This window comes from Amblyraja radiata, unplaced genomic scaffold, assembly GCF_010909765.2.
Source record: "Amblyraja radiata isolate CabotCenter1 unplaced genomic scaffold, sAmbRad1.1.pri S89, whole genome shotgun sequence".
NCBI classification, from domain to species: Eukaryota; Metazoa; Chordata; class Chondrichthyes; order Rajiformes; family Rajidae; genus Amblyraja; species Amblyraja radiata.
The window spans coordinates 8,258,871-8,285,547 of NW_022630172.1; the positions used below are offsets into that span (position 1 = coordinate 8,258,871).

Genomic DNA, 26,677 nt, shown 5'->3' on the forward strand with positions numbered 1-26,677 from the left:
GGCTATACGTCTCTATCTCCATAAATCTGTGACTATGAACCTTATGACTTTACGACGGTGTTGCTACGGCGCTGTGGCTCTCTAACTATTCTTGCACAATTACTCTACGACTATGACTCCATGGCTCCATTGTTATGCGCCTCTATGGCGCCATGACTATTAGCTCCATACCTCCATCATAGGTAACGCCAACATCTTCGGCGTGCGTGCAATCGTGATCCTCCCATCCTGAGAAGGAACAGGCCGACAAGAACATTTCGGAACCATTGCAGGCAACCTGGTCCATCCAGATCTTCCCACTGCCTGCCACAAAACTGCCATCCTCTTGTGTAGCGTTGGCCGACGGGCATCCAACTTGTCGGCAAACGACATTCGCATCTTTGATATCCCAATCATCGTCACAAACCGTTCCCCAAATATCATTGTGGAGGATTTCCACTCTTCCAGAGCATTTACTTCCGTCCACCAATCTCACGTCCACAACTGGAATTAAATGTATTGATAACTCCTTGAGGATTGCTTTTAGTTTGAGTGTAGTTTTACCAATTTTACAGAATAAAAGTACGTTCCTTTAAAAAAAGGAGACGAGGGGGAATTCCTTTGTTCAGAAAGGTATGAATCTGTAGAATTCCTTACCACAGTTGACTGTGGAGGCCAGTTCAGTGTAGAGTTTTAAAGCGGTGATTGATAGATTCTTGATTTGTAAGGGTTTCAGGGATCCCAGGAAATGGTTAAGTGGGTTAAAATATGTTGAACATTTGAAGGCACTAGACCTGTATTAGCTGGAGTTTAGAAGGATGAGTGGGTACCTCATTGAAACTTACCGAATAGTGAAAGCCCTTGATGGGGCGAATGTGGAGAGGATGTTTTCACCGGTGGGAGAGTCTATGACCAGAAGCCATATACTCAGAATAAAAAGATGTATCTTAAGAAAGGAGATGAGAAGGAATGTATTTTGTCAGAGAGAGGTGAATCTGTGGAATTCATTGCCACAGAAGGCTGTGGATGTCAAGAAAATGGATATATTTAAGGCAGCGTTTGACAGACATTTGATTAGTAAGGGTGTCAGAGGTTATGAGGCGATGGCAGGGGAATGGGGTTGAAATATAATTATAGTACAGCCATGAAGATGCCAAATCGCTTAATTATGCTATGAGAACTGATGTTCGTGATCCAAGGAATACATGACTGTACGGCTATGAATATGATATACGACTTGGAACATATGATTATTGCTTTGTGACTGTGGCTCTGTGACTGTGGCTCTGTGACTGGGGCTCTGCGTGGCTCTCTGACTATGGCTCTCTGACTGTGGCTCTGTGACTGTGACTGTGACCACATGGTGATGTGACTGTGGCTCTAAAACTACGGCTCTGTGACTGTGGCATTGTGACTGTGGCTCTGTGACTCTGGCTCTGTGACTGTGACTTTATGACAGACTATGGCTGACTATGACAGACTCTATGAGTGACTGTGACTGTGACTCTGTGAATGTGACTCTGTGAATGTTAGTTTAACTCTGTGACTGTGACTCTGTGACTGTGGCTGTGACTGTGACTATGACTATGACTGTAAATGTGACTGTCTCTGTGACTGTGACTCTGGGAATGTGACTCTGTCTCTGTGACTGTGACTCTGTGACTGTTACTATGGCTGTGACTGTGACTGTGATTCTGTGACTGTAGCTCAGTGGCTGTGTCTCTGTGACTAAGGCTTTGTGACTATGGTTCTGTGACTATAACTATAGATCTACGGGCTACGTGACTGGCTATGTGGCTGTGAGTCTTTGACTGTTACTCTGTGACTGTGACTTTATAACTGACTATGTGGCTGACTATGACTAACTATGACTGACTTTGACTGTGACACTCTGCATGTAACTCTGTGACTGTGACACTGTAACTCTGTGACTGTAATACTGTGATTGTGACTATGATTGTAACTCTTCGACTTTGACAATGGCTCTGTAACCGTGGATCTGTGATTTTGGCTGTAACTGTGGCACTGTGACTGTGGCTCTGTGACTGTGCCTCTGTGACAATGGCTCTGTGACTGACTCGGTGAATGTGGTTGTGACTGTGACTCTGTGACTGTGACTATGACTGTGACACTGTGAATGTGATTCTATGTGTACCTGTGACTATGGGTCTGAGACCATGACTATGACTGACTCTATGGCTGATTATGAATGATTATGTGACTGTAACTCTGTGAATGTGTCTCTGTGACGGTGTATCTGTGACTGACTCTGTGACTGACTCTGTGACTGTGATTGTGATGGTGAATCTGACGGTGACTGCGACTGTAACTCTGTGACTGTGGCTGTGAATCTGTGTCTGTGACTCTGTGACTGTGAATCTGTGACTGACTCTGTGACTGTGAATCTGTCACAGTGACTCTGTGATTGTGACTGCAACTCTGTGATTGTGACTGCAACTCTGCGACTGACTCTGTGACTGTGACTGTAACTGTGACTGTGACTGTGACTCTGTGACTGACCGTGACATTGAATCTGACTGTGACTGTGGCTATGTGACTGCAACTCTGTGACTGACTGTGACTATGGCGCTGTGAATATGGCTCTGTGAATATGTCTCTGTGACTACCTCTGTGACTACGGCTTTGTGACTATGGCTCTGAGCCTGTGGCTTTGTGACTATGATTCTGTGACTGTGGCTCTGTGACTGCGGCTCGTTTACTATGGCTCTGTGACTGTGGCTGTGTGACTGGCTCTGGGACTGGCTCTGTGACTGTGGTTTTGTGACTGTGGCTCTGTGACTGTGACTATGATTCGGTGACTACAGCTCAGTGACTATGGCTCTGTGAATATGGCTCTGTGACTACCTCGGTGGCTAAGGCTCGGAGCCTGTGGCTCTGTGACTGTGGATCTGTGACTGTGGTTTTGTGACTGTGGCTCTGTGACTGTGGCTCTGTGACCGTGGCTCTGTTACCGTGGCTCTGTGACTGTGGCTCTGTGACTGTGGCTCTGTGACTGTGACTCTGTGACTGTGACTCTGTGACTGTGACTCTGTGACTGTGACTCTGTGACTGTGACTCTGTGACTGTGACTCTGTGACTGTGTATCGGTGACTGTGAGCCTGTGACTGTGACTTTGTGACTGTGACTGTGACTTTGTGATTGTGACATTGTGACTATGACTACGACTGTGTCTCTGTGACTGTGACTCTGTGACTGTGACTTTCTGACTGTGACTTTGTGCATGGGACATATTCACGGTCAAAGAATCCCATGTGATTTAACCTTCCAGAGCAGCCGACCTTGTGGTCGCATGCTTAGCGGAACATTTACCTTTTTGGTCATATCTTCTGAAACCTCAATCAGAGACATGACCTCGCATGTACAAAACCATGCTGACTTCCCCAGATCAGCTCTTGTCCATGTAAATGCATGTAAATGCATGTAAATGCATGTAAATTATATGCCTCAGAATACTCTCCAGTAAATGTCCCAGCAGAAAGGAAAAACATTATCACAACCGATCCAGTGTACATAAGCAGGATAACGTTTAGAACAGTTTAGTTTATTACTGCCGCTGTAACAAGTCACAGTGAAAAGCTTTTGTTGCGTGGTAACCAGTCAGTGGAAAGATAATACATGATTGCAATCCAGTCATTCACTGTGTACAGAAACACGATAAAAGGAATAACGTGAATAACGTTTAGTGCAAGTCCAGGATGTATCCAATGAGGTAGAAAGTAGTTGAGGACAGTTCTATAGTAGTTGATAGGATGGTTCAGTTGCCTGATAATAGCTGGGAAGAAACTGTCCCTGAATCTGGAGGTGTGCGTTTTCACATGTCCATCCCATTTTGCCCGATGGGAGACTGGAGAAGAGGGAGTGGTGTTCAGGAATTTGTTGCCAGGACTCGAGGGTGAGGGTGGGACAGGCTAGGACCGTTTTTCCTTGGAGCACAGGATGATCAGGGGTGATCTTATAGAGGTGTACATCATCAATAGAGGAAGAAACAGCGTTTGATGGCACTGGCCTGTGCTCGCTGGAGTTTAGAATAATGAGGGAGGGGAGTGCTCATTGAAACTTACTGAACAGTGAAAGACCAGGAAGTGGAGAGGATGTTTCCACTTTAGCGAGAGTCCACGAACAGAGGCCATTGCCTCAGAATATAACGACATTCCTTTTCAAATATGAGGAGCAATTTATTTAGTTGGAGTGCGGTGAATCTGTAGAATTGATTGCCACAGAAGGCTGCGGAGGCCGTCAATGGATATTTTTAATGCGGCGATTAACAGATGATCAGTACGGTTATCAGGGGTTAAGGCGAGAAGGCAGGAACATGGCGTTGAAAGGGAAAGATAGATCAGCCATGAATGAATGGCGGAGTTGATTTGATCGGTCGAATGGCATAAGTTTGCTCCTGCTGCTTATGATTTTATGAACGTATCATGGACTGGGTTACGTCCACAACTCTGTGCGATTTTTAAACATATGAACACTACTCCACGGTTTATTTGTGTGTTTTCCTATTTGAACAGATGCATAGCTCCAGTTTCATGGATTTTCTTCCCAGCTGTTATCAGGTAACGGAATCATCCTACCAGAGTGTAGTTCTGAACTAATGTCTACTGTATTGGTGATCCTCAGCCTATGTTTTATCAACATTTCTGGCTTTACATCGCACTCAATGTTATTCCCTTATTGTGTATCTATACACTCTAAATGCCTTGATTGTAATCATGTATTTCTTTTCACGCAACACATACTGTTCACTGTACCTGTGACAATAAACTGGAACTGTAAAAGGGCAACTGGAGTCTAGGAAAGAGCCAGATTGAGGGTACAGGTAAAGCACAACATTCTCCCCCAAACAGTAACCGTCGTGTGAAGATACAGAAAGTGATGCATCCATACCTTGTGAGTAAGCTCTGTGATTGTGACCGATAAGCACTGAAAGGCGAAACACATTGTGAGACAACGTGAGAGTATCCCGGAGCGGCGGCCCGTAGAGAGAGGATAGATAGTCCGAAACCACCGGAGGCCGGGACTCGCCCGGTAGGCCTGCCACTGCTACAGACCGGGGAATCGCCCGGTAGGCCCGACACCACTGGAGACCGGGACCCGTCCGGTAGGCCCGACACCGCTACAGACCGGCCTCGCCCCTTAGGCCCGACATCACCACAGACCGATGACTCGCCCGCCACGGACAGACGGCCCTTGCCAAGAAGTGGAACCCGTCTGGAAGGCTCGGCTGGCCCGCTGCGGATTTAGGAACAGCGGGGCCGCAAATGCAGGGAAATTCTGCCGACCGCCTGCAGTAGGGAGTGCAGTGTCTCGACGGGGGAGTGGTCCGCTGGAGGCCCTACAACAGCCTGGGGCTCGGTTGGACTGAGCACCGCACCGAGAGGCCAACCACGTGGAACGGACAGTGGTGGAGCAGCGGCGGAATCACCACGGCTACCCTGCAACGCCGCTAGGCCAACAAATCTCCATGGTCAGATCAAAATCCCTGCACTTACAACACTGGGGTTGAACATGGTACCAGACTCTGTATGCTCTGTATGACAGTGTCGGTCTATATCTCTTATTTCCCTTTCCCCTGGCTCACAATCTGAATAAGGATCTCAAACAGAAACCGTACCTATTCCTTTTCTCCAGAGATGGTCTCTGACCCGCCGAGTTACTGTCGTTTATTTTGTCTATCTGCTGAACGTTTACTGTTGCAGTGTACGACTACAAGACATTTGCACAGTATCTGATATGCGTATTTAATGTGTATCATGAGCTTACTTGTATAGTGATACTTGTTACTGGTCAGTATATAAAAATGAATTTCATTGTACCTCGGTACATGTGACATGTAATACCAATATGAATATAGTTGAAAGCAAATTATTTAATGAATTCTGAGCTGAAAATAATTCTGTCAAAATAAAACCAAAATGTTGATTGAGTCAGAGAATATTTAGAGTTTAGAATTGAGAAATACAGTGTGAAAACAGGCCTTCAGCCCACAGAGTCCACGCCGAAAATCGATCACACATTCACGCTAGTGTCATTTAGAGATACGATGTGAAAACAGGTCTTCAGCCCACAGGGTCTACGCCGACAATCGATCACCCTTTCACGCTAGTTTCATTTAGATTTACAGCGTGGAATCAGGACCTTCGTCCCACTGAGTCTACGCCGACCAGCAATCACCAATCCGAAACAATTTAGTTGAGAGATATAATGTGGAAACAGGCTCTGCGGCCCACCAAGTTTGCACTGACCATCAATCATTTCTTCACACTGGACACAAAAAGCTGCAGTAACTTAGCGGGACAGGCAGCATTTCTGGAGAGATGGAATGGGTAACGTTGAGACCCTTCTTCGGACTCGTTAGACATAAGTGAAGCGAGAGATATAGACGATTATGTAGATAGATAAAAAGCAATTAATGTATGATATGCTAAAAGTAAGAATGATAAAGAAAACTGGCCATTGTTAGCTGTTTGTTGAATGAAAACAATAAGCCTGTGTGACTTGGGTGGAGGGAGGGAATGGGCATGCCGGGGTTACTTGAAGTTAGAGGAATCAATATTCATACCACTGGGATGTAAGCTCCCCAAGCAAAATATGAGATGCTGTTCCTTTAATTTGAGTTTAGCCTCACTCTGGCAATGGAGGAGACCTAGGACAGAAAGGTCTGTGTGGGAATGGGAAGGGGGATTAAAGTGTTTGGTAACTGGGAGATCATGTATGTCTAGGCAGACGGAGCGAAGGTGTTCAGCAAAACGATCCCTTAGCCTACTTTTGGTATTGCAGATGTAAAGAGTCCACATCTTGAACGACGGATACAGTAGATGAGGTTGGAGAAAGTACAAGTGAACCTCTGCTAAACCTGGAGGGGTCGCTGGACGGAGCCGAGGTAGGAGGTACAGGGACATGTGTTGCATCTTCTGCGGTTGCAGGGTAAGGTGCCTGGGTAGGGTTGGTTTGGGTGGGTAGGGACGAGTTAACATGGGATTGTCGGAGAGAACTATCAGGGGAACGAGGAAAGGGGTGGAAATTGGATCATGTGGCTGGTGGTGGGATCCGGCTGGAAGTGGCGGAAACTTTGGAGGATTATGTGTTGTATGCGATGGCTGATGAAGTAAAAGGCAATGACTAGGGGAACTGTCTCTGTTGCGACTAGGGATGGGGAGCTGTGGGGTAATGAGGAGATACGAGTGAGGCCCTCATATATGGTGGGAGAGGGGAACCCCCGTTCCCTAAAGAATGAAGACATCTCGGATGTCCTGGAATGGAACACCTCATCTTTGGTGCAGACGGAGTCAATTGTAGAGTAAATTTGCGTATTTGGACACCTCCGACACCTCGCTCCCCTTTCTTGATCTCACAGTCTCCTTCGCAGGAAATAGACTATCGACTAACGTCTATTACAAACCCATTGACTCCCACACTATCTCGATGACACTTCTCAACCTGCTTTCTGCAAATACTCTATCCCCTTCTACCAATTTCTCTATCATTGCCACAGGCAGTTGTGGAGGCCGCCAATCGATATTTTTAAAGTGGAGATTGACTGGTTCTTGAGAAAGGATGTCAAGGGGTTATAGGGAGAAGGCAAGAGGGAAAGATTGATCTGCCATGATTGAATGGCAGAGCGGACTCTATCGGCCCAATGGCTTAATTATGTGACTTGGGAACTTGTGAGAATAAGAGACGGGGTTAGTAGGAGTTTCATCGTGTAAACAGGCCCTTCGGCCCAACTTTAGCCCATCTGCACTAGTCCCACCTGCCTACATTTCGCCTATATCCCTCTAAACCTGTTCGATCCATGCACCTGCCTAAATGTTTCAAAAACGTCACGATAGTCCCAGCCTTAACGACCTCACCTGGCAGCTCGTTCTCTACCTATCACCCTTTGTGTGATAAAATGACCCCTCAGATTCCCATTAAATCCTTCCCACCTCACCGTTAACCAACTTCCTCGGTTCTCGATTACCCTACTTTGAGCAAGAGACTGTGCATCTACTGAACTATTCCCCTCGTGATGTTGTACACCTCTATAAAATCGCCGCTCATCTTCCTGCTCTCCAAGGAAAAAGTCCAACGTTCGGTTATATTAGTTTAAGATATCTATAATTAAATATATTGAGTTCAAAGTCCTGGGATCTATAAGTCAATACAGTTGATTGTGACATTATCAATTAGTCAATGGTAGAATCAATACGAACAGCGGAGAGCTTTTTTGAGATAAGGTATTTGGTAACAAAACATGTTCATAACTGATAAGAGAAGAATTAGGCCTTTGCCCCATCAAACCTACTCCGCCATTCAATCATGGCTGATCTATCTTTCCCTTTCAACCCCATTCTTCTGCCTTCTCATAACACCTGACACCCGTACTAATCAAAAATATATATACTCGACACTCTCCCCACTCCCCTGTTGAATTCCTGCCTCCCCGTTCTCTGCCCCTACCTCACTAATCTCTTCAACTCATCATTGTCCCAAGGAATTGTCCCCTCCGCTTTCAAAACTGCTGCCGTTACACCAATCTTAAAGAAAACTGGTCTTGATCCCTCCTCTCTCATTAACTACCGCCCAATCTCAAACCTCCCCTTTTTTTAAAAAACCCTGGAGCGTATCGTTGCGTCACAACTTCATTCCCACCTCTTTGCGTATAACCTACTTGAACCCCTCCAATCTGGCTTTCGCCCCCTCCATAGCACAGAAACTGCTCTCCTCAAAGTCCTCAACGACCTCCTCACCTCTGCTGACACTGGTTCCCTCAACATCCTCATCCTCCTCGACCTGAGCGCAGCCTTCGATACAGTGAACCATAACATCCTGCTCACCAGACTCAAAGACCTCGGCATTGAAGGCTCTGCATCAGCTGGCTCCGTTCCTACCTTTCCAACAGATCCCACTTCATCTCTCTCCACAACCACACCTCTGCTACAGCCGCAGTCATTCAAGGCGTTCCCCAAGGCTCCGTACTCGGCCCCCTCCTCTTCATCATCTACATCCTCCCCCTTGGTCAGATACTCCGCCACTTCAATCTGGACTTCCACTGTTACGCTGATGACACCCAGATTTACCTTGGCACCAAATCGCCCCACAACCCCCCCTCTCCCATATCAACTCCTGTTTGTCACTATAAAAACCTGGATGCAACATAATTTCCTCAAACTCAACAGCGATAAGACAGAATTCCTCCTCATAGGCTCCAAAGCCACACTCAGCAAAATCAATAACCTCACTCTCACCATCGACGGCACCACTGTCTCCCCATCTCCCCAGGCCCGCAACCTTGGCGTGATCTTTGATTCCACCCTCTCCCTTGAGCCTCACATCCGCCATGTCATTAAAACCTCCTTCTTTCATCTACGCAACATCGCCAAACTCAGACCCTCTCTCACACCACCTGCTGCTGAAATACTCATCCATGCCTTCATCTCCTCCCGACTGGACTATTGCAACTCACTTCTCCTTGGCATCAGATCCACCTACATCAACCGACTCCAACTGGTCCAGAACGCAGCCGCCCGACTCATCACCCACACCAAATCCTGGCATCACATCACTCCAGTCCTCAAAAAACTTCACTGGCTTCCCATCTTCCACCGGATCACCTACAAAATCCTGGTCTTCACCTACAAAGCCCTCCACCATCCGCCCCCCCCCCCCCCATATCTCACTGACCACCTCTCCCCCTAACAACCCTCACGGTCCCTCAGATCCACATCAGCCGGTCTCCTCTCCATCCACAAGTCCAACCTCCGCAGTTTTTGGGACAGAGCCTTCTCCAGGGCAGCTCTCAGGCTCTGGAACTCCCTCCCCCAACTGATCCGCAATTCCGTGTCCCTCACCATCTTCCAGTCCCGCCTCAAGACCCATCTCTTCACCTCTGCCTATCCTTAGCCCCACGTCCCCGTCCCTTTTCATCTGTGCATTAATTGCCTCATACTGTGTTTTGTATTGAATTTTGTCTTTACTTTGTGTACTAGTAATGTCTCTACTATTTATTTCATTCCCCTTACATGTTTTTCCTCTACATGCTCAATGTTTGTAAGGTGTCCTTGAGACTCTTGAAAGGCGCCCATAAATAAAATGTTTTATTATTATTATTATACTGTATCTCTAACTTAAAACATCCAATTATGGCCTCCACAGCTTTCTGCAGCAATTAATTCCACAGATTCCCACCCTCTTCCATAGGTTCACCAATAAATATATTCCTTATCATGTCCTTCCAACGGAACATCTTTTAAGTCTAAGTCTATGACCTCAGATCCTCGATTCTCCCTATAGTGGAAGCACCCTCTGCACATTTGTGCTAGCCAGCAGCCGTCCGTTTTAAATCCGTTTTTTTAATAGTTTTTAGTGAGTCCTGTTTTTTGTTTGTAGGGGATATGGTCTTTTTAATGTGGGGGGGTAGGTGTAAACTTAATTTCTAGGTCCCTACCTGGTCGGTGTGGCAGCCTTTTCTCCGGGTTGCCCGTCGACCCGTCCTCGTGGCCTACCTGCGGACTTCGAGCGCCGTTTCCTGGCGGGAACCACCCAGCACCTCGGCCTCGGCGGCGGCACAGCATTGGAGCGCTGGAGCGGAGCGGGCGATCCCTTGCCTGGGTCGCCGCGCTGGAGCGACGCGCTGGAGCTTGGCGAGCTGGACCGCCGAGAGCAACAACTCCGGGCTGCGGGTCTGCGGAGCGGAGAGGCGGCGCCGATTTTGTCATCGGGAGCCTGGGAGCTCCAAACCGGCGCGGCCTTGTCGGCTTCGGCAGCCGCGGGCTCCAACCAGGAAGCGGCCGTTCCAAGTGGCCCAGCCGCCGAAAGGACTCTCCCGACGCCGGGGCAAGACCACCCGGTGAGAACGGCCAGGGACATCGGGCCTCCGTAGAGGCAATTGCGGTGGCCTCAATAGGCCTGACTTTGGGGTGAACATGGGGTGGGGACTGGACATTGTGCCTTCCCCCACAGTGCTATCCACTGTGGGGGGATGATTTTTTTGTCTAATTGTAGTCTTGTAGGTCTGTGTCCAAGATGGCTGCCGTGAAGAGAGAGTGAACGCTGGCGCGCTTTGGCTGCCGCTGCTCCCTCTTCACACTGTGTTTTTGATTTTCTGTTTTTGGATTGAATCCTGTTTTTAATTTGTGTCTCTGTGATGTCTTGATTACTTGTTTTATTCCGATTATATGTTATTCCGATATACTATGTAAGGTGTCCTTGAGATGTTTGAAAGGCGCCCATTAAATAAAATGTATTATTATTATTATTATACAGTCTATCCAAGCCTTTCACTATTCGGTAAGTTTAAATGTGGTTTCCCCCTCATTCTTCCAAACTCCAACGAGTAGAGTCCCATTGCCATCAACTGCTAATTATTTGTTAACCCAATCATTCCAAGGGTCATTCTCGTAAACCTGCTCTGAACCCTCACCTACGCCAGCACACCCTTACTCAGATATGGTGCCCAAAATTGATCATAATACTGCAAATGCAGTCTTAAATCCTGTCAACATCTTCGTAAACATGTTCTGCACCCCTACTAGCTTAAAGCATCTTCCAGGTGATCGATGGTCTACATGGACTCTGTTTCCATGCTGTATTTCTAAGCACACATTATCAGTTTTGCACACTATTCACCGAATGATTCTTTGCCCTGAAGTGGTTCACTTACCAAAGCTGAGAAACATCAACGTACATTCTGGAGGCATTTTTGAGTGGTTTGAGGAAAATCTAAATCCCGGAAACAAGTACCCACTTATTTATACTCGTCAGAAAATCTGAAAGAGGAACTATAAAAAAAGAATCTTATGATTTAGGAAATGAAGAGATTTTAAAAACATTTGAAATGCTGACCAACATTGAATTGTGCACGTAGCCCAGACCATCACACCCACCAATCACCAGTCCATTGACTCAATTTCATGTTCATAAGTATTATGAGCAGAATTAGGCCATTCGGTCCATCAACTCAACTACACCATTCGATCATGGCTGATCCGTCTCTCCCTCCTAACCTCATTCTCATGCCTTATCCCCATATGTCCTGACAGCCGTACTGATCAACAATCTATCTATCTCTGCCTTAAAAACATCCATTGACTTGGCATCCACAGCCTTCTGTGAAAATGAATTCCACAGATTCACCACCCTCTGACTCGAAAAATTATTCCTCAACTCCTACCTAAGTAACGTCCAATTCTGACGCTATGTTCTCTGGTCCTAGAATCTACCACGAGTTGAAACATCCACTCCACATGCACACGATCCAGGCCTTTCACTATTCCTTAAATGCCAATGAGGTTCTCCCTCATTCTTCTAAACTCCAGCGATTAGAGGCCCAGGGCCGTTATATGCCCTCCATATGTTACGCTTCATCCTACCTCGGCAAGGTCAGCAGCATAATCAAGGACTAGTCGTACCCTGGCCATTCCCACTTCTCCCCTCTCCCATCGGACCGTATCTTCCAAGCGGTTATCAGGCAACTAATCCATCCAACCACAACTGGAGAGCAGTCCTGCACGAATATCTACCTTATTGGAGACCCTCATTCTCTGATTGAACTCAATGGCATTACATTAAACGTTATTCATGTTATTCCCTTTTGATAGTCATAGATCTATACAGTGGAATCGAGCCATTCGTCCCAACACGCCCCAACTCGCCCACATCGGCCAGCAAAGTCCCAGCCACCCTACGCTTTGTCCATAACCCTCCAAACCTGTCCTATCCATGTAACTGTCCAACTGTTTCGTAAACGATGGGATAGCCCCAGCCTCAAATATCTCCTCTGGCAGCTTGTTCTATACAACCACCCTCTGTGTGAAAAAGTTACCGGTCGGATGCGTATTAAGTTTTTCCCCTTCACCTTGAACTTGTGGCCTATGGTCCTCGATTCCCCTACTGGGTAAAATATGTTGTGCATCTACCTGATCTTTTCCTCTCATGAGTTTGTGTAGCTCAATAACTTATCCCCTCATCCTCCTACGCTCCACGGAATAGAGACCCAACCTACTCAACCTCTCCCTTTTTCCCCACACCCTCTAGTCATGGCAACATCCTCGTGTGTCTATTCTGAAAACTTTCAAGCTTGACAAAATATTTCCTATAACATGGTGCCCAGAACTGAACACTAAATGGGGTCTTACCAAAGTATTAAACATCTGCAACACGACTTGCCAACTTCTATACTCAATAATCTCACAGGTGAAGGCCAAATTGGCAAACGCCTTATTGACCGCTTTATCTACCTGCGGCTCGACCTTTCTGGGCCCACGTCCTTGTACTCCTAGATCCCTCTGCTCTACAACACTACCCAGAGGCCTACCATTTATTGTGTACGTCCTGCCCTTGTTCGACATCCGAAAATGCAACACCTTACACTTGTGTGATCATGTACAGTCTTTCCGCTGACTGGATAGCACGCAACAAAAAAGGCCTTTCAGTGTACCTCGATATGCATCACAGTAATAAACTGAACGAAACCTATCCAATCCACCTACCTGTCATAGAGTCATAGAGTCTCACAGCATGGAAACAAGCTCATCAGCCTAACTTGCCCACACCGGCCAACATGTCCCATCTATAGTCCAACATATCTGTGTTTGACGCAGATCCCTCCAAAACCTCTCCTATTCATGTAACTATCTAACTATTTATTGAACGTTGGGATTGCCCCTGCCTTAACTATTTTCTCTGGCAGCTCGTTCCATACAACAGACACGCTTTGTGTGATGAAGTATCCCCTCAGATTTTTATTAAACATATTCCTCCTCAACGTAACCCTATATTCTCTGGTTCTTCAGTCCTCTACTCTGGGGAACAGACTAAATTCACCGTAACGACACCTTAAGGAAACCGCAACGATACTCTGATTTACCATATCTATTCTTATCATGATTGTATACACCTCTATAAGATCACACCTCAGCATTCTGCGCACAAAGGAATACATTCCTAGCCTGCACCAACCTTTCTCGATAGCTCAGGACCTCGACTCCTGGCAACATCCTCGTAAATATTCATCTGCAATCTTTTCAGGTTAACAACATATTTCCTGTAACATGGTGACCAAAACTGAACACGATACTCTAAATGTGACTTCGCCAATATATTGTACAACTGTAACAAGCCCATACTCAATGACTGATGAATGCCAATGTGTTGAAAGCCACAATTTTGTGTTTAATTTATAGATAGAACATGGTAAATATAGGTCAATAACGAACACGTACAGAATGCTTGACTTCATCGGTCGGGGCATTGAGTATCAGAGTCAGGATGTTATGATGCGGCACTGTAGGACTTTGGTCATGCTAAATTTGAGTATTACTTACAGTTATGGTCGCCCCCATTACAGGAAGGATGTGGAGAATTTGGATAGGGTGCAGAGGAGGTTTACCCCGAATGCTGCCTGGATTAGAGTGTTTCAGCTGCAGGGTGAGGATGCAGTGTGTGAACCGGTAATCAATGGTCGGCACGGACTTGGTGGGCTAAAGGGCCTGTTTCCTCAGTGTATCTATAAACTAAACTAGTGTGAATGGGTGATCGATGGTTGGCGCGGAATAGGTGAGCTGAAGGGCCTGTTTCCGCAATGTATCTCTAAACTGAACTAGTGTGAATGGGTAATCGATGGTCGTCGTCGAATCGGTCGGCTGAAGGGCCTGTTTCCGCACTGTATCTCTAAAGTAAACTAACACGAACGGGTCATCGATGGTCTGCATGGAGTCAGCGGGCTGACGGGCCTTTTTATGCGTTGTGTTTCTACACTAAAGTAAAACGAAACATTTCACAAATTAATGAGGCAGGCAAAAATCAACTACAAGGTTACTTTTGATCATTGACATGCTTTCAGGCGGGTTCTCAACATATCAATAACGTTAAATTTTCTATAGTGATGATCGCTGATAATTCTTACGGGAAGAGAAACTTTTCGGGCCTAAAATAAGTCATGGACTCATAGAGTCATTGAGTAATACAGTCATGTGGAAATACGCCCTTCAGTTCAACTTGCTCACAATGACCAACATACCCCAGCTACACCAGTCCCAACTAACTGCGTCTGGCCTATAACCCTCCAAACCGGCCCTATCTATGTACCTGTCTAACTGTTCCTAAAATGTTGGGATAGTCCCTGCCTCAATTACCACCTGTGGCAACTCGTTCTTTACACCCACCACCACCGTTTGCGAGAAATGCCACCCCTCAGATTCCTATGTTTCAGAAAGAACTACAGATGCTGGAAAAATCAAAGGTCGACAAAAAAAGATGGAGAAACTCAGCGGATGACGCGGCATCTATGGAGCGAAGAAATATGCGACGTTTTGGATCGAGACACTTCTTCAGACTGAATACTGGATGCTGCCTCACCCGCTGAGTTTCTCCATCTTTCTTGTCTACTTCACGATCCTATTAAATCTTACCCTGCTCACCATAAACTATGTCCTCTGGTCCTCGATTCATCGACTCTGGGCAAGAGATGTTGTACATCTACCTGATATTTTCTTCCCATGATTTTATACACCTCTATAAGATCACCCACAATCCTCTTGCGCTCCAATGAATAGAGTCCCAGTCTACTCAATTTCTTCCGATAGCTCAGGCGCTTGAGTCCTGGCATCATCCTCATATGTCTTCATAGTCACCCTTCTGGCTGTCCGTGGTACGAGCGAGAATGACGCAGATGCGGTTCTTGATCAGCCTCTCGAATCATTTCATGACTGCCGAGGTGAGGGCCACCGGTCCTGTTCTGGGCACCATGTTATAGGAAAATAATGTCACGTTGGAAAGGGTTCAGACAACAATTATGAGCATGTTGCTAGGACTCGAGAGTCTGAGCTACAGGGAGAGGTTGAGCAGGCTGAGACTTCATTCCTTGGAGCGCAGGAAGATGAGGGGTGAACTTATAGATGTGTATAAAATCATGAGAGAAATAGATCGAGTTGACGCATAAGGTCTCTTGTCCAGAGTAAGAGAATCGATATCCAGAGGACATGGTTTTAAGGTGAGGGGAGAAGATATAATGGAATCCTGAGAGGTAACTTATTGACACAAAAGGTGATGACCGTGTGGAACGAGCTGCCGGAAGAGGTAGTTGAAGCAGAATATTGCCAGGATTAGAGGGTTTCGGCTGCAGGGCGAGGTCGGAGAGTGTTGGCATATTTACTGGAATGCCGCCTGGTTTCCAGCTGCAGAGAGAGGTCGGAGAGGGCACAGAGGAAGAGGTTTACTAAAACGTCGCCTGTATTATTGCGTTTAAGTTACGGGACAGACATGTGTTCTTTTGTTTGGTACGTTGTAGATTTAGGGGAGACTTGATAGACGTACATAAAATGATGAGAGACATAGATAAGGTCCACCGTCAAAACCTTTTTTCCCAGCGTGGAAATGTCCAACACTCGAGGGCATAACTAGGGACATAGACTATACAATAGACACAACAAGCTGGAGTAATTCAGCGGAACAGGCAGCATCTCTGGAGAGAATGATTGGGTGACGTTTCGGGTCAAGATCGTTCTTCAGACCTCTGAAGGGTCTCAACCCGAAACGCTACCCATTCCTTCTCTCCAGAGACGCTGCCTGTCCCACTGAGTTACCCCAGCTGTGTGTGTCCATCTTTGGTTTAAAGCAGCATCTGCTGTTCCTTCCCGGACATTGACTATAAGAAACAGGAAGTCACGATTGTCAGAACTGAACGAGGAGGAGGACACAAATGCAGGCTCAGACACAGGGCAGATCAGTCTTCGGCGTTTAATCGGTCCAAGTCAGTACACTGGTAGGCAAAACAGAGGCAACAGTACCATATAGGAGCAGGCAAGAACCAGTGGTCGAAAATACAGGCAAAGGTCGAGATCACAAGGTCACAAGATTTCGAGAGCTGGAACGAGGTGATACCAAGTAGCATATACCACGAACTGGCAATGGGAACTAAAACACAAAAGGCTTAAATACAGACTAGCAGGGGATAACGAGACACAGGTGAAACACATCAGGGCGTGGCCAACAATCACATGAAGGTAAACGACCTGACAGGAAATGGGACCTGAAACAAGAGGAGATGTGAGACACCAGAATAAAACAAGAATGCAAACTCTAATACTAAAAACCAATAAGAAACAGAAACTAGATCAAACGCGAGACCTGACAGTACCCCCCCCCCCCCCTCCACGGCCGGCTCCTGACGGCCCAGGATCTTCAGGATGTTGGCGCCGATAGTCCCTGATAAGTTCCGGGTCGCATATGTTGCGAGCGGGCACCAAAGACCGCTCCTCAGGTCCATACCCCTCCCAATCCACAAGATACTGACAACCACGACCACGCCGGCGCATCCCCAGCAACCGGCTGACCGTAAACACTGGACCCCCATCAAGGAACCGGGGGGGGCGGAGGGGGTGTGGAGGCAGGGACCAGAGGACTCTCCTTAAATGGCTTCAGACGGGAGACATGGAAAGTAGGGTGGACCCTCATGGCACGGGGGAGTTTGAGACGAACCGCCACAGGATTGATGACCTTCGATATGGGGAAAGGACCAACAAAACGAGGAGCCAGCTTCCGGGATTCCACCCTCAGCGGTAAGTCTCGAGTGGAGAGCCACACCCTTTGACCAGGCGAGTATACTGGAGCCGGCGTTCTTCCACGGTCAGCCATCCTCTTGTAACGCGCAGAACTGCGCAACAGCATCTGACGAGCCCCATTCCAAACCTTGCGACAGCGACGGACGAGAGCCTGAGCGGAGGGCACACTGGACTCCTTCTTCACAGCAGGGAACAATGGCGGTTGATAACCATAGGCACACTGGAATGGAGAGAGACCAGAGGATGAGCAAGGAAGTGTGTTGTGTGCATACTCCACCCAAATAAGGTGTTTGCTCCAAGTTGAAGGGTTCTGTGCCACCAAGCACCGCAGTCCTGTCTCCAATTCCTGGTTAAGGCGTTCAGTCTGTCCATTGGATTCCGGGTGATAACCAGATGTAAGGCTGACCGTGGCGTCCAACAGAGAACAAAACTCCTTCCAAAACCTGGACACGAACTGAGGCCCCTGGTCAGACACAATGTCTCTGGGAAATCCATGAATGCGAAAAACATGAGACAGCATGACCTCTGCCGTCTTCTTGGCGGAGGGAAGCTTGTGCAACGCAATGAAATGGACCATCTTAGAAAATCTGTCCACTACAGTCATGACTGAGGTGTTACCTTCAGAAGAGGGCAAGCCCGTGACAAAGTCCATGGAGATGTCTGACCAGGGGCGTGAGGGGACAGGCAGCGGATTCAGGAGGCCAAAGGCGGCCCGACGGGAGGTCTTGTTCTGAGCACAAATACTGCAGGCGGCGACGTACTCCTTAATCCCCCTCTCCATGGAAGGCCACCAAAACCGCTGTTTGGATGACAGGAGATCCGAGACGTATGAGCCCAGTGAATCACCTGTGAACGAAGAGACTCGGGAACAAACAGACGATTAGAAGGACACCCTAGCGGAGACTGAACACCAGCAGTTGCCTCGGAAACTCTCTTCTCAATCTCCCAAGTAACCGCCCCAACAAAACAGGAAGCAGGCAGAATGGGAGTTGAAACCTTAGGGGATGGGTCAGGATCAAACTGTCTGGAGAGAGCATCAGGTTTGCCATTCTTGGCACCAGGGCGGTAAGACAGTACAAAATCAAATCGATTAAAGAAGAGAGCCCACCTTGCTTGGCGCGAGTTGAGGCGTTTGGCTGACTTGATGTATTCCAGGTTTTTGTGGTCTGTCCAAACTAGAAACGGCTGCTTGGTACCCTCCAACCAATGTCTCCATTCCTCCAAAGCTGTTTTAACCGCTAACAGTTCACGGTTACCCACATCGTAATTTCTCTCAGCAGGAGAAAGATTCTTTGAGAGGAAAGCGCAGGGATGTAATCGACCATCTGTGGGGGATTTCTGTGAGAGTACGGCCCCGATGCCCACACCCGAGGCGTCCACCTCAACCACGAACTGGAGTGACGGGTCAGGGTGAACCAGGATGGGGGCTGAGGAGAAGCTCCTCTTGAGTCTCATAAATGCAGTTTCTGCTTGAGAGGACCAAGAGAAAGGCACGTGGGGTGAGGTAAGAGCATGGAGTGGTGCAGCAGTGACACTAAAGTTCCGGATAAACTTCCTATAAAAATTAGCAAACCCAAGGAACCCCTGAAGTCGCTTACGACTGGAGGGTGTAGGCCAGGTGGCCACAGCACTGACCTTGCTCGGGTCCATCTGTATACCAGCAGGTGATACAACATAACCAAGGAATTGAACAGTGTTAACATGAAATTCACATTTCTCAGCTTTCACAAACAGATCATTCAGGAGCAAACGTTCTAGCACCTGGTGTACATGCTGCACATGGGAAGTCTCGTCTGGAGAAAAAATCAAAATGTCATCAAGGTACACAAACACAAATCGGTTCAGCATGTCCCGTAATACATCATTAACCATGCCTTGAAAAACTGCTGGAGCATTAGTAAGACCAAACGGCATGACCAGATATTCATAATGACCACTGGGTGTGTTAAACGCAGTTTTCCATTCATCCCCGTCCCTTATCCTCACCAGATGATACGCATTTCTAAGATCTAACTTAGTGAATACTGCAGCGTCTTTTAACAGTTCAAATGCAGAGGAGATAAGAGGAAGAGGGTATCTGTTCTTAACAGTAATGTCATTGGGGCCAAGGAAAGAGCGTTCACGTCGCGGCCCTGTTTCAACCAATCTTTCCACCACCACGCACAAGAAGCACAAGAAGCGCAAGACAGACACCATTGTGCAGATGCCGAGAAGTGTGTTCAGCTCTGGCTGAACAACTTCTAATCTTGTGTGTGGACTCGATAAGAAGAAGAAGAAGTAATGTCATTGAGTCCTCTGTAGTCAATGCAGGGCCGAAGTGTTCCATCCTTCTTATCCACAAAGAAGAATCCAGCTCCTGCAGGTGAAGAGGAAGGTCTGATGATCCCAGCAGCAAGGGCGTCGTCAATGTACTTTTCCATGGCGAGCCGCTCAGGTGAAGACAAGGAGTAGAGATGGCCCTTAGGAGGCGCTGTACCTGGCAGAAGGTCGATGCAGCAGTCGTACGGTCTATGCGGCGGAAGAGATGTGGCCTTGGCCTTGTTGAACACCTCCTTTAGGTCTAGATAATATGAGGGAACCTTGGTGAGATCTGGAAAATCCTCCTCCCTTGAACGGGGAGGCTGCCGGAGGGTGGTCCTGGAAGATCCCAGCAAACTGCTCCTTGACGGATCCTTCATAGACTCAGGAGAAGAATCATGCAGATAGATGAGTTTACAGTTATTCCCCAAAGAAATTACTTCCCCAGTACCCCAGTTCATGTGAGGATTATGGTAAAACAGCCAAGGGAGCCCCAAAACCAGAGGATGAAGAGGACAGTCGAGGAGATGAAAACTGATGGTCTCAAGGTGATTATCTGCCACGATGAGTTGAACAGGTTGAGTTCGGTGAATTACCCTGTACAGTAGGCGCCCATCCAGTGCACTAGCCTCCATAGGATCTTGAAGCTGTTCACGTTCCAGCTTCAATTCATCAGCCAAGCGAATGTCCATGAAGTTCTCATCTGCCCCAGAATCAACCAAAGCCTGCAGGGAGTGCCACTGGGAATGCACAAACAATTGTACCGTCGACAATGGACGAGAGGAACGGCTCATAGGAGTGGTACAACTCATCAATGTCCTCTCTTTTATTGGTGAGCCTTGTCTTTTACTGAACAGCTGTTCAACAAATGTCCCAGTTCACCACAGTAAAAACACCTCTCCTCCCTTAGGCGGTGCTGCCGTTCCTCCGGACTGAGTTTGGCTCGTCCCACCTGCATGGGCTCCTCCGAAGGGGCAGGTGGCGCTGTAGGCTGACTGGACCGGCCGAGAGGGAAGAAGTCCCGACTGGAAGGTGAAGGGCGACGCTGCCGCCACTGCTGGGAGGAGGAGCGAACTGCAGCCGATCTCCTCTCTCGATCTCTTTCTCTGAGCCTAGCGTCAATTTGGATAGCCAGGGAAATCATAGACTCGACGTCGGAAGGCAGGGTTAGAGGAGCCAATTGATCTTTGATAGCTTCAGACAATCCATTGCGAAAAGCATCCAACAAAGCAGCCTCATTCCATCCACCCTTAGCAGCAACAGTTCGAAAGTCAATAGCAAAATCCATAACAGAGCGATTACATTGTTTCATGGAGACCAGGATCTGTGAAGCCTCTCGGCCAGGATTGGAGTGATTAAACGTGCGGGACAGAGCTGCCACGAACAGGACCGATGTCTGGCAAACAGGAGAATTCCGAGACCACTCCGCCGTGGCCCAAGCCTCCGCCCTACCCGACAGGTGCGTGATGATAAAGGCTACCCTTGAGCGTTCTGATGAAAAGGAAGCCGCTTGAAGTTCGAAATGCAGTCCACACTGAATCAAAAAAGGTCTACATTTCTCCGATTCCCCCGAAAAGTGTTCCGGTCTTGCCAGGTGGACGAATGGAGATGCTGCAGCAGCCGTGGCCATCGGAGCTCCTGGAGACACAGACAAGGAAACAGACTCGGCAGGCACGGGAGCCGCAGCAGGAAACAAAGAATTCAGCCGAGTAACCAGGTCTTCAAACCGAGAACTTAAAGTGTTCACCTGTGAACCGATGTCTGCCTGGAACCCCTGCTGACGCTCGCCGAGATCCCGGAACCCGGCGACGATCGAGGAGAGTTGACCCTCGTAATGCGAGATGCGCTCCTCTTGCTTCTGGAGCGCTGCACGAAAAGGATCAGAGCCCGCTGAGTCCATTGTTGGCCAGTTCGTAATGTCAGAACTGAACGAGGAGGAGGACACAAATGCAGGCTCAGACACAGGGCAGATCTGTCTTCGGCGTTTAATCGGTCCAAGTCAGTACACAGGTAGGCAAAACAGAGGCAACCGTACCATATAGGAGCAGGCAAGAACCAGTGGTCGAAAATACAGGCAAAGGTCGAGATCACAAGGTCACAGGATTTCGAGAGCTGGAACGAGGTGCTACCAAGTAGCATACACCACGAACTGGCAAAGGGAACTAAAACACAAAAGGCTTAAATACAGACTAGCAGGGGATAACGAGACACAGGTGAAACACATCAGGGCGTGGCCAACAATCACATGAGGGTAAACGACCTGACAGGAAATGGGACCTGAAACAAGAGGAGATGTGAGACACCAGAATAAAACAAGAATGCAAACTCTAATACTAAAAACCAATAAGAAACAGAAACTAGATCAAACGCGAGACCTGACAACGATACAACTGTGCAGGACCTTGGTCAGGTAGCATGTGGAGCCTAGTCGTCCCCATTACAGGAACGATGTAGTAGTAGCTTTGGAGAGGGTGCATAAATGGTGTACCAGAAAACTGCTCAGATTAGATGCTATTATCTATAAAGAGAGTTTGGACAGACTTGGATTGTTTACTCCGGCGCGCTGAAGACTGGTGGGCCTTTAAGGTGAGAGGGGAGAGATTTATTGGGAACCCGAGTGGCAGAATTTTCACACAGAGGGTAGTGTTGTATTCAACGAGCTGCAGGAGGAGATAATTGAGGCAGGGTCTTATAAATATTTCAGAAACAATTAGGCAGGTACATCGACAGGATAGGTTTAGAGGTAAGGGCCAAACGCAGACTAGTGTAGATGGGGGCATTTTGGGCGCTGTGGGCAAGTTGGGCTGAATAGCATATGTCTCTACTGAATTACTCTGTGACTCAAAGACTAAGGATAATTTTACAACTTACCAAAGTCATTTAGGGTAGCACAGTGGCGCAGCGGTAGAGTTGCTGCTTCACAGGGCCAGAGAACCAGGTTACTCCTGACCTCGGGTACTACCTGTACGGAGTTTCTACGTTCATCCTGTGACTGCGTGAAAGCTCTGATTTCCTCCCACATCCCAAAGACGGGCGGGTTTGTAGTTTAAACAACTTCTGTAAAGTGACCCCAGAGTGTACGATAGAACAAGTGTGAAGGGATCATTGGTCGGCACGGACTTGGTGGGGAGGAGGGCCTGTTTCCACTCTGTATCTCAAAATTCTAAATAATTTCGGGTTCAGAGATACAGCATGCTTCGATGGGGAGAAATAGATAGACAGATATCGAGATATATTGATAGAAACAGACAGACAGACAGACAGACAGACAGACAGACAGACAGACAGACAGACAGACAGACAGACAGACAGACAGACAGACAGACAGACAGACAGACAGACAGACAGACAGACAGACATTACCAGCATGATATTTGTATTAGAGGGTTTCAGCTACAGGGAGAGGTTGTTTAGACGTGGTGAACTGGGACCTTTACTGTGGTGAACTGGGACATTTCTCTTGAACGTCGTCGGTTGAGCGAAGATCATGAGATGAATAGACAGAGACAATACACAGAGTATTTTACACAAGAGTAGAAGAATCAGGAACCAGAGGATATAGGTTTAAGGTGAGGGTGGGGGGGGGGGGGGGGGGGGGGGGGGGTAGATTTATTAGGAACCTGATAGGGAAAGTTAGGTGATTTAGGTAACGAGGCTCAGTTCTAAATTGACAAGTATGATAGAAACATAGAATCATAGAAAATAGGTGCAGGAGTAGAGGCCATTCGGCTCTTCGAGCCTGCACCGCCATTCAATATGATCATGGCTGATCATCCAACTCAGTATCCTGTACCTGCTTTCTCTCCATACCCCCTTATTGATATAGCCACAAGGGCCACATCTAACTCCCTCTTAAATATAGCCAATGAACTGGCCTCAACTACATTCTGTGGCAGAGAATTCCAGAGATTCACCACTCTCTGTGGAAAAAAAATGTTTTTCTCATCTGAGTCCTAAAATATTTCCCCTTTATCCTTAAACTGTGACCCCTTGTTCTGGACTTCCACAACATCGGGAACAATCTTCCTGCATCTAGCCTGTCCAACCCCTTAAGACTTTTGTAAGTTTCTATAAGATCCTCCCCTCTATCTTCTAAATTCTAGCGCGTACAAGCTGAGTCTATCCAGTCTTTCTTGATATGTAAGTCCTGACATCCCAGGGATCAGTCTGGTGAACCTTTTCTGTACTCCCTCTATAGCAAGAATGTCTTTCCTCATATTAGGAGACCAAAACTGTACGCAATACTCCAGGTGTGGTCTCACCAAGACCCTGTAAAGACCCTGTACAACTGCAGTAGAACCTCCATGCTCCTATACTTAAATCCTTTTGCTATGAATGCTTACATGCCAGCGGCCTACTCCAACTTGAAGCCGTGGTCTCCGGTGGGGAAGCACCGATTCGGGACTTACCTCGCCTTCACATCTGGCCGCCCGCAGCGGCGACTGCGGAGGTTTGCGGTCCCCATCACATGGGAAAATGGAGGAAGACCGACTGAACGTTGTGCCTTCCACGACAGTGATGATTGCTGTGGTGTATGTTTGTATTGAATTAATATTATGTGTTGTGTGTTCCTTATTTTATTGTACTGCTGCTGGCAAGTCCATTTCACTGCATTGTATTGTGTATGCGACGAATAAATCTGACTATTGACTATTGATGGGAATATGGTGAGATGAGGGAGGAGCTGACCAAAGTTGACTGGAAAAAGACCCTATCAGGGATGACAGTGGAACAACAAAGGCAGTTATTTCTGGGAATAATGCTTAAGGTGCAGGATTAGTTCATTGCAAACAGGAAGAACGATTCCAAGGGGACTAAGGGGCGACTGAGGCTGACAAGGGATGTCGGGGACAGCATACATGTAAAGGAGAAGCAGCAGAACGTAGAAAAGATGAGCTGGAAGCAAGACGATTGGGTCATGTTTAAAGATCAAAAGAAGATAATTAAAAGGCAACAGAGGAGACAAGATGATGTACGAAAGTAAGCCAGCCAAGAAAATAAAGGAGGATAGTAAAAGCTTCTTTAGGTATGTGAAGATTAGTTAAGACCAAAGTTGGACCCTTGAAGACTGAAAAAAATTGAATTTATTATGGGGAACAAGGAAATTTCAGATTAGTTGAACAGGTACTTTGGATCCGTCTTCACCAAGGAGGACACCAACAATCTACCTGTTATACTCGTGGCCAGAGGATCCGGGGTGACGGAGAAAATGAAGGAAATCCACATTAAGGCAGGATATTGTGTCGGGTAGACTGAGGCTGGTTTAAGGCGATTAAATCCCCAGAACCTGATGGTCTGCGTCCCAGGGTACGTAAGGAAGTGGATCTAGAAATCGTGGACGCATTGGTCATAATTTTCCAATGTTCTATAGATTCATGATCAGTTCCTGGAGATTGGAAGGTAGCTAATGCTATCCAACTTTTTAGGAAAGGCCGGAGAGAGAAAACAGGGAATTATAGAGCAGTTAACCTGACATCGGTGATGGGGATCAACATCTGGAAAGGTGAATAGAACCAGCTCAACACACGAGCCTACGACTGGATGGAGAGAGGAATCACTCCGACTGAATGCCTCGCCAGCGGGCACGACCTCCCATGGCCAACCTGGAAGACCCTCAACAGATTACGAGTGGAGCAGGGGAGGTGCAAAGCACTTATGAAAGCATGGAACTACCAGGCAGAAGACACATGCAGCTGTGGAGCAGTACAGACAATGTCCCACCTACTGGAGTGTGACGACGCCCCCCCCCCCCCAGTGCAGCCCCCAGGACCTGGCTGAACCGACCCGACCAGCTGTGACCTGCGCCAGATACTGGCAGATCGACATCTGAGATTGCAACGGACTCGAAGAAGAAGGTGATGGGGAAGGTGCTGGAGTCAATTATATAAGATGAAATAGCGGCACATTTGGATAGCAGTAACATGAGCAGTTCTAGTCAGCATGCATATAAGAAGGGGAAATCGTGCTTGACTAAACCACTGGAATTTTTTGAGGATGTAACTAGGAAAATGGACAAGGGAGAGCTAGTGGACGTAGAAAGCATTTGTTAACGTCAAATGCTTTCTGGACTTTCAGAAAGCATTTGATAAGGTCCCACATCGGAGAATATTGGGCAAAATTAGGGCACATGGTATTGGGAGTAGAGTCATGATATGGATAGAAAATTTCTTGGAAGACAGGAATCAAAGAGTAGGGATTAACCGGTCCCTTTCAGATGTCAGGCAGTGACTAGTGGGGTGCCGCAGGGCTCGGTACTGGAACCACAGCTATTTAGAATTTTCACCGATGATTTAGGTGAGGTGATTCAAAGTAACATGAGCAAATTTGCAGATGACACAAAGCTAGGTGGCAGTTTGAACTGTGAGTAGGATGCTGTGAGAATCCAGGGTGACTTGGACTGGTTTGGTGAGTGGGCAGATGCAGTTTAATGTGGATAAATGTGAGGTTATCCACTTTGGTAGCAAAACAGGAAGGTAGTTTAAATATCTAAATGGTGTCAAGTGGCAAAAGGGGAGTACACCGGGATTTGTTAGTCCATGTTCATCAGTCTATGGAATAAAGCATGCAGTAAAATAAGCGAAAGGAGTTGAGTATAGGAGCAAAGAGGTCCTAGTGTAGTATAGGGCCCTAGTGAGACCACACACGGAGTATTGTGTGCAGTTTTCGTCCCCTAATTTGAGGAAGAATATTCTTTTTATAGATGAAGAGCAGCGTACGTTGACAAGGTTATTTCTCGGTGTGGAGGGACCGTCATATGCTGAGAGAATGGAGCGGCTGGGCTTGAATAGTCTGGGGTTCAAAAGGATGACAGGGCATCTTATTGAAACATATACGAT

General features: G+C 47.3%; 1 protein-coding gene across 1 annotated transcript; it reads right to left on the minus strand.

Annotated features, from left to right (window-relative positions):
• Positions 1–49: 49 nt before the first annotated feature.
• LOC116969596 (galectin-3-binding protein A-like) lies at positions 50–11,731 on the minus strand. The gene is made up of 3 exons (XM_033016425.1): positions 11,645–11,731; positions 4,888–4,923; positions 50–483 (listed from the first exon to the last, which is right to left on the minus strand). The coding sequence occupies exons 1-3, from the start codon at positions 11,679–11,681 to the stop codon at positions 143–145; spliced, it is 414 nt and encodes a 137-aa protein (XP_032872316.1). The 5' UTR covers positions 11,682–11,731; the 3' UTR covers positions 50–142.
• Positions 11,732–26,677: the final 14,946 nt, after the last annotated feature.